The 12526-nt window shown below is 31.8% G+C and overlaps 1 protein-coding gene across 1 annotated transcript; it reads right to left on the bottom strand.

Annotated features, from left to right (window-relative positions):
- Positions 1 to 227: 227 nt before the first annotated feature.
- Positions 228 to 8371, bottom strand: LOC143078846 (carbohydrate sulfotransferase 12-like). The gene is made up of 3 exons (XM_076253846.1): positions 8069 to 8371; positions 5081 to 5181; positions 228 to 1590 (listed from the first exon to the last, which is right to left on the bottom strand). Exons 1-3 carry the CDS (start codon positions 8157 to 8159, stop codon positions 487 to 489), a joined length of 1296 nt encoding a protein of 431 aa, XP_076109961.1. The 5' UTR covers positions 8160 to 8371; the 3' UTR covers positions 228 to 486.
- Positions 8372 to 12526: the final 4155 nt, after the last annotated feature.

Raw genomic sequence — 12526 nt, 5'->3', positions numbered from 1 at the left:
GTTTATCATTTCGAGGTCTATTATAACTTGCTATACGGTATAGATTTTGATAATTATTGAATGCCGTACGGTGACCAGGTGTAGCTCACTTCTACGTTATTTTGTTCGTGGTGGAGAGTTGTCTCATTGTCACAAGTATTGTTTATAGAAGCAAAGGTGCAACTAAAATAAGAGGACACACACGTTTTTAAACTTCAACGACACATCAGATAATACAGGACGCTCCATTAAGTAGTAACGTTTATGATACAATATAAAACACAAAAATATATTTGACAGATCATTGATAAATCAACAAAACCGTAAGGATAGGATGTTGCTTTTCTCGAGAGAGTGTTACGGACGGACATTCTTTTAATTATGTGTACCAGGAACAGACACTAAAATCGTATTATAGGGCATCTGTCAAATTAGCTTCTAGAAAAAATTGTTAATAGAAAATTTATTTTACCGGTAAGCGTTCATAAACATGTTACTTGCTAAATTTTAAAACAGATTGAAATATTGAAGACTTTTTTTGTCCGTATATGGTCTGTCAAATATTTTCATAGGCATTGAATCATAATTAAACAATGCACAGTCAGGCTTTAAAAATCGTCGTAATGCGTAAAGATCGGCTGTAGGCACAAGTCTAAAGGCTTCGATTAAAGCTGCGTCTCGCTGTGCTCTCACTTCACTTTTATTTTGTACACTAGAAATAGCATTTTTAACTGCGACAAACAAGTCTTCTTTTGTCATGTGACTTTCAGTATATTCTGCATCGAATGGAAATTGTTTGTGTATCGAGATAAGACCTCTTATCTGCATTTCTCTCCATGTGCGCATAGTTGCATTGTAAAATGAAACACAACGTTCGAGTTTCTCTCGCATATTGAACAATCGTTGACTTTGGAATATTGCTCTGGATTCTGTTGTTTCAGACTCAAAATCACTGAATGTTATGTTTGTTCCGTGTTTGATATTTAAATAATCCAACAGAAATAAAATGTCTTCCTTAAAAAATTCCAATTTCCCGATGAAGTCGTATGAAATCTGACATGGCCGACAGTGTTCGTATAAAGGTGCATAATGGCGGTCAAGATTTTGACCCTGTTTTTCGGATTTAATTATATACTTTACAAACTCCGGAAATGAAACATCATGACCGCACGACAAAGAATGATTATTAGCACCATCCCGAGTTTTTTTAAGCACCGATCGTCCTGACATGTCCCAGTAAACATTGTTAGGTGCAAAAAGTTTATCAACATATCCCGACAGCACTCTAGAATAGGGTTCACGAACAAACATTATCTTGTCAGTATTTTCCATCATTAAATTTAAATTGGACAATTTCCATTCATTTTTTAATTTGTCTTTCTTATCTTTCGTATGGTTCTGTGACAACTTTCTAAGTAGATCCTTGATGAATTTTGTCCCAACTTTCTGAATTTGGCAGTAAAATAAATTATGTTGTTTGTCGATTAAAATATTAAACTTGAAATCTGAATCCGTAGATTTACCTTTAAATCCGTCAGTGCTGTTCAGACATGTTTGTTGTAAGTGATTGAGCCGCTCCTTGTATTTTTCTGTGATTAAACTGCGACGTTTCTGAAATTGAAGAAACCAGAACTATTATTCTCTCTTCGATATTTGAGTCACAGTCAGAATTTTTAGTCTTTTTTTCTCTCTTATTTTCTTTTTGTGAATCAAAAGTATTCAAAATGAATGATACACCCAAATATATCTATATTTAAGAGGGAAATGCGCATAATAAAGCGAAGGTTTTTTTTATAGATGTTTGACAAGAATTCGGCATATGTCTGATACATGTATATATAATTGTTTCACATCTGAAAGTTGACGAACCTTAGTTTGAAATTAAAATTTCTGTATGAATTTGGGAAAAATATTGTACACAAATACTGAACTCCGAAAACAATGAAGACGTACAGAGATGGACAAACAATAACTGTCATCACATGACTTGATACAGACACACATTGTGATATAAAACCAGGATTTAAAGTTTATAAAAAAAGCTGTAAAAATTACAATTTAACTGAGATTTTCTTTAAATGTTCTGAAATAATACATGACAAATGTCAATCTTAATAGTAAACACATTTTTATATGAAGTTCAGATTGCTAACTTTAAAGAAAATAAGTGTATTTGTTTTAAAAGATTATCCTTAAACCAATACTAATTGTTAATTAGGTGAAGTGTCAATAGTACGAAGAAACTTTTATTCATCAAGATGTTTGTAATGGCAAAATCTGAACAATACTCGATACTAGTAATTAATTAACTTTTATAAACGTAGATATATTCAAAACAACTTAGTTTTTTTAAATGGAAAAGAGCATTGATCCCTATGTAACATTTGTTGACTTAAAGAAGATGGCAATTAAATCATATTGCAAAAAGCTCGTCCTTTGAATATATGTAAATAAATTGATAATAATAACATTGAGAAGAAAAGAAGATAAAAAAACCAGACAATTCATGTCCTTCAACATTAAAAAAAGTCATTTGTTCGTTCATCTTTTATCGCCATGGATCTTCATTAGTTGTGACAGATTGTGTTAAATGTCTAAAGTAAACGGACATTTCATAGTTTTCTTGTTTGAACGGTTTTACAAGTCATGTCATGGCCCTTTATATATAGCTTGCTGATCAGTGTGAGCCAAGGCTCCGTGTAAAAGGCCGTATTTTGACCTATCATGGTTTACTTTTACAAATTGTAACTTGGATTGAGAGTTGTCTTATTGGTACTCATCTTCCTATATCTATAAATTAAAAAAAAATTAAAACCATGTCGAAGTAAAACAAATATGGAGATGCGTCAACGTGTAAACCTGAACCTTTTATCTTCTATCGTGCATGCATTGGCTAGTATCCTTATTATCTTTGCATCTTTGAAATCTGTAGACTGTTTTTGTAAAGTTCACATGAAAATGTTCACGTGAGCTTACTTTAATCTGAATTCCCGAGAAATTCACTTGTAACTTGTGCTCTCATGATTGTTCTTTGTATACTGTAACTGTATCAACCCAGTAGTCAGCACTTATGAATTATCATTGAAATAGTCGTAACTATAAATTAACTGTTTACAAAACTTTGCATTTTTGAAGTATTAATGCTTTTCTACCTCAGGAATATATTATCTTAGCTTTATTTGGCAAAAGGTTTAGGAATTTTAGGTCCTCAATGCTCTCCAACTTCGTACTTTATTTGGCCTTTTTAACTTTCTGTTATTTGAGCGTAACTGGTTGTAGACGAAATGCGCGTCTGGCGCAAAAACAAAACTTCAATCCTGGTATCTATGGTGAGTTTATTTGTATCCTCGTTTATCCTCAGACCTAAATTATTGTATATTGTATCATCAGGCATGTAAACTTGTTACTAGTGTCATCAGGCTTGTATCCTTGTATCTTATAACTTGTATCCTCAGGAATGTAACATTGCATCCTCGGGAATGTAACATTGTATTTTGTAACATGTATCGTCAGGGTTGTATCCTTGTACCTTGTTACTTGCATCCTCAGGCATATATTCTTATGCTTGTATCATTGTATTTTGTAACATGTATCCTCGGGGTTGTATCCTTGTATTTTGTCGCGTCTATCCTCGGAATTGTATCCTTGTATTTTGTAACTTGTATCTTCGTGATTTTATACTTGTATTTTGTAACTTGTATCCTCGGGTTTACCCTTGTATTTTGTAACTTGTATCCTCGGGTTGTATCCTTGTATTTCGTCACTTCTATCCTCGGGGTTGTATCCTTGTATTTTGTCACTTCTATCCTCGGAATTGTACCCTTGTATTTTATAACTTGTATCCTCGGGATTGTATCCTTGTACTTTTTCACGTCTATCCTCGGGGTTGTATCCTTGTATTTTGACACTTCTATCCTAGGAATTTTGTATCTTGAATCCACATGCTTGTATCTTTGTATTTTGGTATCTTGTATCCTCATGCTTGTATCCTTGTATTTTGTATCTTGAATCCTCATGCTTTATCCTTGTATTTTGTATATTGTATCCTCATACTTGTATCCTTGTATTTTTTTTATCTTGAATCCTCATGATTTATCCTTGTATTTTGTATATTGTATCCTTGTATTTTGTATCTTGAATCCTCATGCTTTATCCTTGTATTTTGTATATTGTATCCTCATGCTTGTATCCTTGTATTTTGTAACTTCTATCATTGTGACTTTTATATTGTATCCTCATGATTGTATACTTGTAACTTGTATCCTCAGGCCGGATTGGCCTTAGACAACTTTTGCTAATCTTTGTATTTCCCTTTTGGTTATTTAGCTCATACCGTTTCTATGTATTTCGTATATACACATAACTCGCTTTGAAATGTTTGGGTATCAAGAATTCCTGATGGCAGTAAAGATCAGTAAATCCAGAAAAGCTCATAGGCTGTACAGAGTTTAATCAGTGTATTTTTTTTTTTTTATATATACGGTTTAGTAGAATATGTTCTAACAGAGCTGGCTTGAATGAACGTATTCATTCATAACAAGGATAACAGGAATCGGAAAAAATATCGCTCCGTCAAATCAAATCAGCGCACGTGCATCACCAACATCTGTCTCTTCCAAAGAAGAAAAACAGACACACAAACAACATACACATGGTCAAATGATTGTGACTAGTAGGTTCTTTTGATTGGCTAACATAAATCAGAAGATAGCCAATACTAAATTGTATTTCTCAATAAAATTCACATGCATGACTACACGTGCTTCCCATGACAACATGACTACTTTCCAAAGGAAAAACAAACCAAAATCTTGATATATCTCGTAATTTCATGGTTGTAGCATTTAGATGTAATTATAAGAAATGGATGCTTCTTTGAGTAGTACCTCACTTATTTTGTTGTAAAGGCGTTGGGCTACTATGAAACACTGTTTACAAAATGTGCTTCTGTGAACGCTTGTACACCCCAATAAAATTAATGGAAAAAGAAGCATTCGAATCTTCAATAATTAACGCACTGTAAACCGTTTTCAATTTCTGAGATCAGATTAAATCAGTTACCTTACATAAATGTCAAAACGTTGTTTTTCACACAACTCACCAATGAGATTTTTGTTTCTGGTTCTGAGAACAATTGTTCGTCCAAGACTTCAGTTTGTTCTGAAAACAGTTGTCCATCCAGTTCACCATAGAAAATGTTATCTAAAATGGAAAAATAGAATTTGAATATTTCATGCAAATTAGAGGATGTAGAGTCAGGGCATTACTTATCTGTGTTTTATTCTCTCCAAAAATAAAGGTTTGCAGACAAAATAAGATCCTCTTTTAAATAAAGCATTTACTGAATTGATAGTTCGTGTTTCTATAACAGTCTAAGAAAGAGATCACTGTATAATGCATTTTGAATTGTGTTCCTTCCTAAAAAGTTTATTTTCTTCATTTGAATCGATATATGTTTACAGTCTAATTCAAAGACTTCAATCGAAACATGATAATACCAAATGAAGGTAAATATCTTGTTAAAATTTATCTTGAATTCTATGACTTAGTTATCTTTTATTCTGATCAAACAAAGTTTGCTTCTCAAGTATAATCTATACAAAATCTGACAATTTTGAACCAGTCGCTTGAAAAAAAAAAGCCCCCGTGAACCATACTTTTCTTAATTTTATTTTCGACAATTACACAATTCTAGTTTCAATTTAGACACTCCTTCATCTTTAACATAAACTTTGCCTGGATGATTTCAACAAACAGACATATTGGTAGCCATTGGTGTGACACACTAAAAATCTTTTGAGATTTATATTTATAACTGAAGCAGTGTGATTTGTCCACCCCGAAAGTAACCCATCCTGTGTAAATGTAGTAGACAGCTTGTTGGTGAGTAATCAGTAATTTCACAAATGTATGAATGGCCATCGTTGCGACTCGGAACGTAAGCTATACTCGATTGCTAATTTCTGTATCGTTTGGTCTCTTGTGGAAAGTTGTCTTATTGGCAATCATACCACGTCTTCTTTTTTATTTTTTTTTTATATATATTTGAGATCCCCTAGTCAAACTAACAGACATGCGTCCTTTTAGAAGTAGAAAATGTTACTGTGTTACATATTTGTTTTCCTTTCATTATTTTGTACATAAATTAGGCCGTCAACTTTCTTGCTTAAATCAATGTTTCTTTTGTCAAAACAAACTAGCGTTACTTGTTTTTTGTAATGTTATAAATCACAGTTTATGATCAAACTCAGTAAAGACCCCTCTAAATTGCATTTAATTGATAAATTCAATAGCACTTGATGATATATTTTCGTTAAATAATCAAGGATTTTTATATTTCCTGTCGAAATCGACACTAGTTTCTTAAGAAACATGATGTTTAACCATATTTGCCCTTTCCACAGAAACTGTAATATTTAGAGAATAATGGCAACTCACAAAATTGTTCAACACAACAAGATACGTAGCAGATATTGTCAACTAACACCTGATTGCAGCTATTTTTCCACAATGAAGAATGTTACCAGGTGGGTTTTGTATGCCTGTTTGTCAAAGTAAGTGAAAAAGCTAAGTAGCAAAACTGATAAGCAAAATGAGATCTACAAGAAAGCCAATATGACATTAGACTCTTTAAAGAATAAATTGATCTAAAATGACTGTTTACTTTTCCTTTGCTTCAATTAATTGTAAGGTTTGATACTTTTTAAATCGTAAAATTGATCACAAATAGAAGATCTACAAAAATGCCAAGAACAAACTTTAAGCATGAATAAAAAAATAAGCAAATATAAATGATTACATAATGACATATTTATCAGGTGTGCGAATCAGGCTCCTGTGAGCATCTTGTTCGAGACTGAAGTAGATGTTCAATTAAACAAAGAGCATCTGATACGAGCTTTTAATACAGCGTTTAATTAACATGATAGAATGGTTACAAGTCTATTTAAATTAAAAATTCTTAAGGGTTCCGCGGAACCCAGTGTCTCGCCTACTTTTGCTGTTAATGGCATGCTCAACAAAAATGAGTAAAAAATAACCTATAAAAATATTCCTCTCGATACTATCTTTTGATTGCAAGAAGCTTCTGTCCAAGTTTGGTAAAAATCCAGGATATTTAAAGAAAGTTATTAATTTTTTTAAAAGTTTAACCACAGAGTGAATGTTTTGTTTCTGGGCAGAAAAACTAAGTCCGTTTATAAGTAAAATACGGAAAAAATGTATTTTTTTTTTTAACTAATTTATTTATGGATACCAACTTATGATCATAAACAAGCTTCTGTCCAAGTTTGGTAGAAATCTAGGATAGTTTAAGAAAGTTATTAACATTTTAAAAAATTTAACCACAGAGCGAATGTAATGTTTCTGGGCAGAAAAACTAAGTACATTTATAAGTAAAATACGGGAAAATGGAGAAAAAAATTCACAAATTTATTTATGGATACTATCTTTTGATCATAAACAAGCTTCTGTCCATGTTTGGTAGAAATCTAGAATAGTTTAAGAAAGTTATTAAAATTTTAAAAAGTTTAACCACAACTAGAGCGAATGTAATGTTTCTGGGCAGAAAAACTAAGTCCATTTATAAGTAAAATACGGAAAAATGGGAAAAAAAATTAACAAACTTATTGATGGATACTATCTTATGATCATAAACAAGCTTCTGTCCAAGTTTTGCTACAAATCCAGGATAGTTGAATAAAGGTATTTAAATTTTAAAAACTTTAACCACAGAGTGAATGTAATGTTTCCCGGCAGAAAAACTAAGTCCATTCACAAGTAAAATACTGAAAAACAGGAATTTCATTTTTACAAAATTTAATTATGGATACTGTCTTATGATCCCAAACAAGCTTCTGTCCAAGTTTGGTAGAAATCCAGCACAGTTTAAGAAAGTTATTAAAATTTCAAAAACTTTAACAACAGAGTGAATATTTGTGGACGCCGTCGACGACGACGCCGACGGAAAGTAGTATCGCTTTTATATATGTCTCGCTTTTTAACCGCTTTTTAGACTAAAGTCGAAGACTCGACAAAAATCACACTTTCTCTCAACTTTTATTCACCATTTAAAAAAAAAACAGCTTACCTGTGAAATTAGTAATTAATACCAGGATAAGTAAGACAAACAAACATATCCATGTAAAACATAAAGCAAATTTTCTATCCATAATTGTCATTTTTGGAACTGAATTCCGTACTATTGATATTCCCCAACTTCGCCATCTGCTGACTATCTAAATCAAATTCCACATCATCAAAAATATTCACGAGATTAGGAATAAAAAAAGTACCTTAAGTCTATATGACAGATAATTTGTTATGGTAAAGAAAATGTTTGAACATTTATTTAAGAAGATTTAAGAAGATTAGAGATACACACATGTTGTATCTCTCTGAAAAAGAAGCCTACACTTTTATGTCTCAATAATAAAAAGAAATCATGTCATGGCCACTTAATTAGTTTATTTATTGACAGTGAAAATCAATAAATTCAAAATTAGAGATTAACTGAACATCATACCAATATTTTATTTTAGCTCTTTAAATCAAATATTACGAAATTATAAACTAAAATTCAAATGTTTAAATAAAATTAAATTCCTATGTTAATTTTGTTGCCTGTTTTGATATAATTTGACCAAATGTTACCATTTAATGTTAGAATGAAATTCAAAACAGTGTGGCTGTGGCCATTGATTGACACATTAAATTCATCCATTGACTGGGACAATTTACGTGAACGTTTGTCTGTAACGACCACTGTTCACGACGTACCTACGATAGACATTTAAACTGTGGGGTCACCAAAGGTTTCTTAACGCCTTTAATTATAAAATAATTCAAAAAATTAATCAGGAATAACCTTTATGTTTTGATTTATATAATTGATATATAAATCAAAACATCGTGTTATTTCTGATTAGTTTTTCGAATTACTTTATTAAGGTGTTGAGAACCTTTGGTGACCCCATAGTTTAGGTGTCTTTAAAAAGTACATAGTGAGCAGTAGTTGTTACATACAAACGTTCACTAAATTGTCCCAGTCAATGGATGAATTTAATGTGTCAATCAATGGCCACAGCCACACTGTTTTGAATTTCATTCTAAGTTATGTATTAATCTGTTTATCATATAATTTCAACAAAATCAGATTCATGATTATGATGATATTTATATATCATACTAGAACTCACCCGTGATATCGTGGGTCCGTGACTGAATTAAAGTATATAACTATGCGTAAGCCTTATTTTAGTATTGGTATTGTCATCTGATAAAGTCAAGCCGATTATAAGATGCACAGTTTTCTCTGTTTTCGAACACTTTTTGTTTGAACCCGTCAACCTGGAACTTTTTGGTAATAATAATTATTTGGAAAACAAAAGGGCCTGGAATGGAGTATTTTTTTATCAACAGCATTGTCCCATATTAGTTATAAATAACCGCTGTTTTACGTCATGCCGGCTAACAAATTGAAAACTGTACCTATACGCCTTATTTTAAGTCCAGATTTTTAGTATTCGTATTGTCATCTTAGAAAGTCATACTGATTAAAATACTACAATAGGAAACAATGTGACAATGATTGAATTTAGTAATGTCAACTCTGTGATTATGACCCGTGTATTATAGCAAAATCCTATATACACCCGGTTTGGTGGTGCGCCTGTCAGATGTGGAACGTACAGATAAGGTAAAAGGTAACAGGTGAATATACTATTGGTTTCGGTATCGGACTCGACCCGGAACTTCTTAATTATTGGCAATATTAATTACGTGGAAAACAAAATTATGGGCCTGGAATGGTGTAAATTTTAATCAACACCAAAAAAGTCTGGTCCATTGTACTATATTAGTTATATATAAACTTGAATTCTTTGATTCATCGTTTTTACGTGATGACGGCTGACAAATTGGACCTCGTTATTTTAGTATTATAGATATATGTAATGGGACAGTCATTTGATTCTGAGATGGGGTCTGGCAGATTTCAGAAATAAATATCCTGGCCCCAGTTTAGATTAAAATTTATAATATTGTCTTATGACACACGAAAAATAAATATTCTGGCCCGATATACATTTTGTAATCATTTACAAAGGTATCCATCATAAACAGAAAATACGGAAAGAAGTTGTATCAGTTGTTGTTTTGAGGGATATATGTAGTGAACGTTGCCCTCTCTTTTTTACATAAACAAATATAACTTCGTTCATGAAATCTAAAACAAAAAGGACTCGCTAATTTTATCATTTTGGATAATGAAACTCTTTTGGAGGACCATTGATGTATAAACCATTTAAACATCAATGGGAGGACCCACTTTCTAATTATATTTCGTATTCTAATGCAACAACGCTTGTACCGTTTAATTTGATTGGATAACGTCAAAAATTTTAATGGCATCAACTGACAACTAACATTGACCAATGAACCCTGAATATGAGGCCAACATCAGATGATACCAGACATACATAAATACCTTACAATCCTTCCATACTACAAAAATAGTTTACCTATAGTTTATAGCTTAAGAAAAACAGACCAAAACACAAAAATTAACACAGAGCAATGAACCGTGAAAATGAGGTCAAGGTCAAATCAAACCGGCCAGACTGACATGTACATCTTAAAATATTTCCATACACCAAATATAGTTTACCTATTGTATATAATACAAAGAAAGACTAAAACACAAAATCTTAACTTTGACCACTGAATCATGAGAATGAGGTCAAGATCATATGACACCTTCAAGGTGGTCATGTACACCTTACAATCATTCCATACACCAAATATAATCGACCTATTGCTTAAACTAAAGTATCTGATATATGGACTTTCCCACAAAAATTTAACCTTGATCAGTGATTCATGAAATGAGAATGAGGTCAAGGTCACCTGAAAATTGTCGGACGTGCAGCAGGACCTTGCAAGGTATCAATGTACTAAATATAGTTATCATTTTACTCATAACAAGAAAGAAATAAACATTACAAAAGATTTTTTATCAAATAGTCAATGAACCATGAAAATATATGAACATATGACAGACAAGAACTTCATAACATAAGACATCTATCACAAAGTCTGAAGTATCCAGGTCTTCCACTTTCTAAAATATCTGCTGGATCACTATCCCTGTCGAGCTTTCTGTGACAACTCACAGACTTGACAAAAACATAATCGATAGCCCCCTATATCATGTACATGTATATATTCTATATCAATAAAACTGAAATTTCAGTAGCAATAACATCATTTTTAAAGAAATTTTGTAGTACAGGATTTCGAAAAAAAAAAATGAAATTTTAAGTCAAAATTACAGATTTTTGACATTATTAAAGTGTACTCAAAACATTTGTAATACCATTTTCAGAATATTTGATTTGCCATAAAAGTAATATGTATAACTGTTTCTATGTTCAGGTGCAGTCACTCGTATGCAAAGTTTCATAAAATCTGGCTAGATCGTCCATTTACGTACCTATTACCTTAAAGACAGTCTTTGTTTTGGAACTATAAGCTGGCCTAAACAATCGAATTATATTTTACTAAGAACATGATTAGCATTCATTCTTTTTTACCAGACCTGATTTCGCATGTTACATCTCCGTCTATAATGTGACTAAGATGAAGAACAGCTATTAAAAGTGCTGTTTTTTATAATCATTTGTGTTTTTTTTTCTTTCTTGATCATGTACTGATTTTGTGTGAAGGATAGATATCCCATATCCTTTGTTTTTTTGTTATATATAGGTTGTATAAAAAGGGTGTAATACTATGATTACACAATAATCGTTTTTCTTTTAATGTCAGGCAATTTGAATTCTTTAATATTTCATCATCCTGGGAACCTTGTTTGCTCATTGGCAAAAGCTGTATCTTTTCTGTTGGTGCATAGTTGTCTCATAGGCAATCATATCACATCTTATGTTTATTTTAAAATTATATAGGAATCATGTGATGGTCATAAATATTATGAATTTGGAAGATGTTCAACTTTACCAGAAAATGTAAAATGTTCTTATATTTGAGACTTTATATTGGTTCAACTGAATACCAAAGAGCAAAGAGTAATTTCAATATTGCATTGGATATATGTTTAAATTAATTCAAACTGGTTGCATTTAAGCAACCATTGTGTTATTATGCTCAATCTTAATTTTTTCTGCAATGCCATTAAGACTATTAATAAAGTCATATTGACAAGTAAAGGGCATAGCTGGTTTCAAATTTGGCATTAAATTGAAAAGACCATATCATAGGAAACATGTATAATCAGTTACAACTTCAACTTCACCAAAAACTACCTTTACCATAAATTTCAACCTCAAGCGGGATAGAAGGATGGACAGATGGACAAACAATCAGACACACAGATACATAAAACATAAAGGTAACAAGAATGTGTCCCCAGTACACGGATGCCCCATCCGCACTATCATTTCATATCAAGATCATATCATAGGGAACATGTGTACTAAGTTTCAAATCGATCGGACTTCAACTTCATCAAAAACTACCTTGACCAAAAACTTTA

Source organism: Mytilus galloprovincialis, chromosome 6 (genome assembly GCF_965363235.1).
Source record: "Mytilus galloprovincialis chromosome 6, xbMytGall1.hap1.1, whole genome shotgun sequence".
NCBI lineage: Eukaryota > Metazoa > Mollusca > Bivalvia > Mytilida > Mytilidae > Mytilus > Mytilus galloprovincialis.
The sequence above is the reverse complement of the archived record's forward strand: the minus strand, read 5'-3'. Positions and strand labels throughout refer to the sequence as shown.

Coding starts and splice junctions, on each gene's coding strand:
- LOC143078846 (XM_076253846.1), bottom strand. CDS start 8,159: ATGACAATTATGGATAGAAAATTTGCTTTATGTTTTACATGGATATGT. Junction 5,182..8,068: donor ATTAATTACTAATTTCACAG/GTAAGCTGTTTT, acceptor TTTCCATTTTAG/ATAACATTTTCTATGGTGAA. Junction 1,591..5,080: donor CAGAAACAAAAATCTCATTG/GTGAGTTGTGTG, acceptor CTTCAATTTCAG/AAACGTCGCAGTTTAATCAC.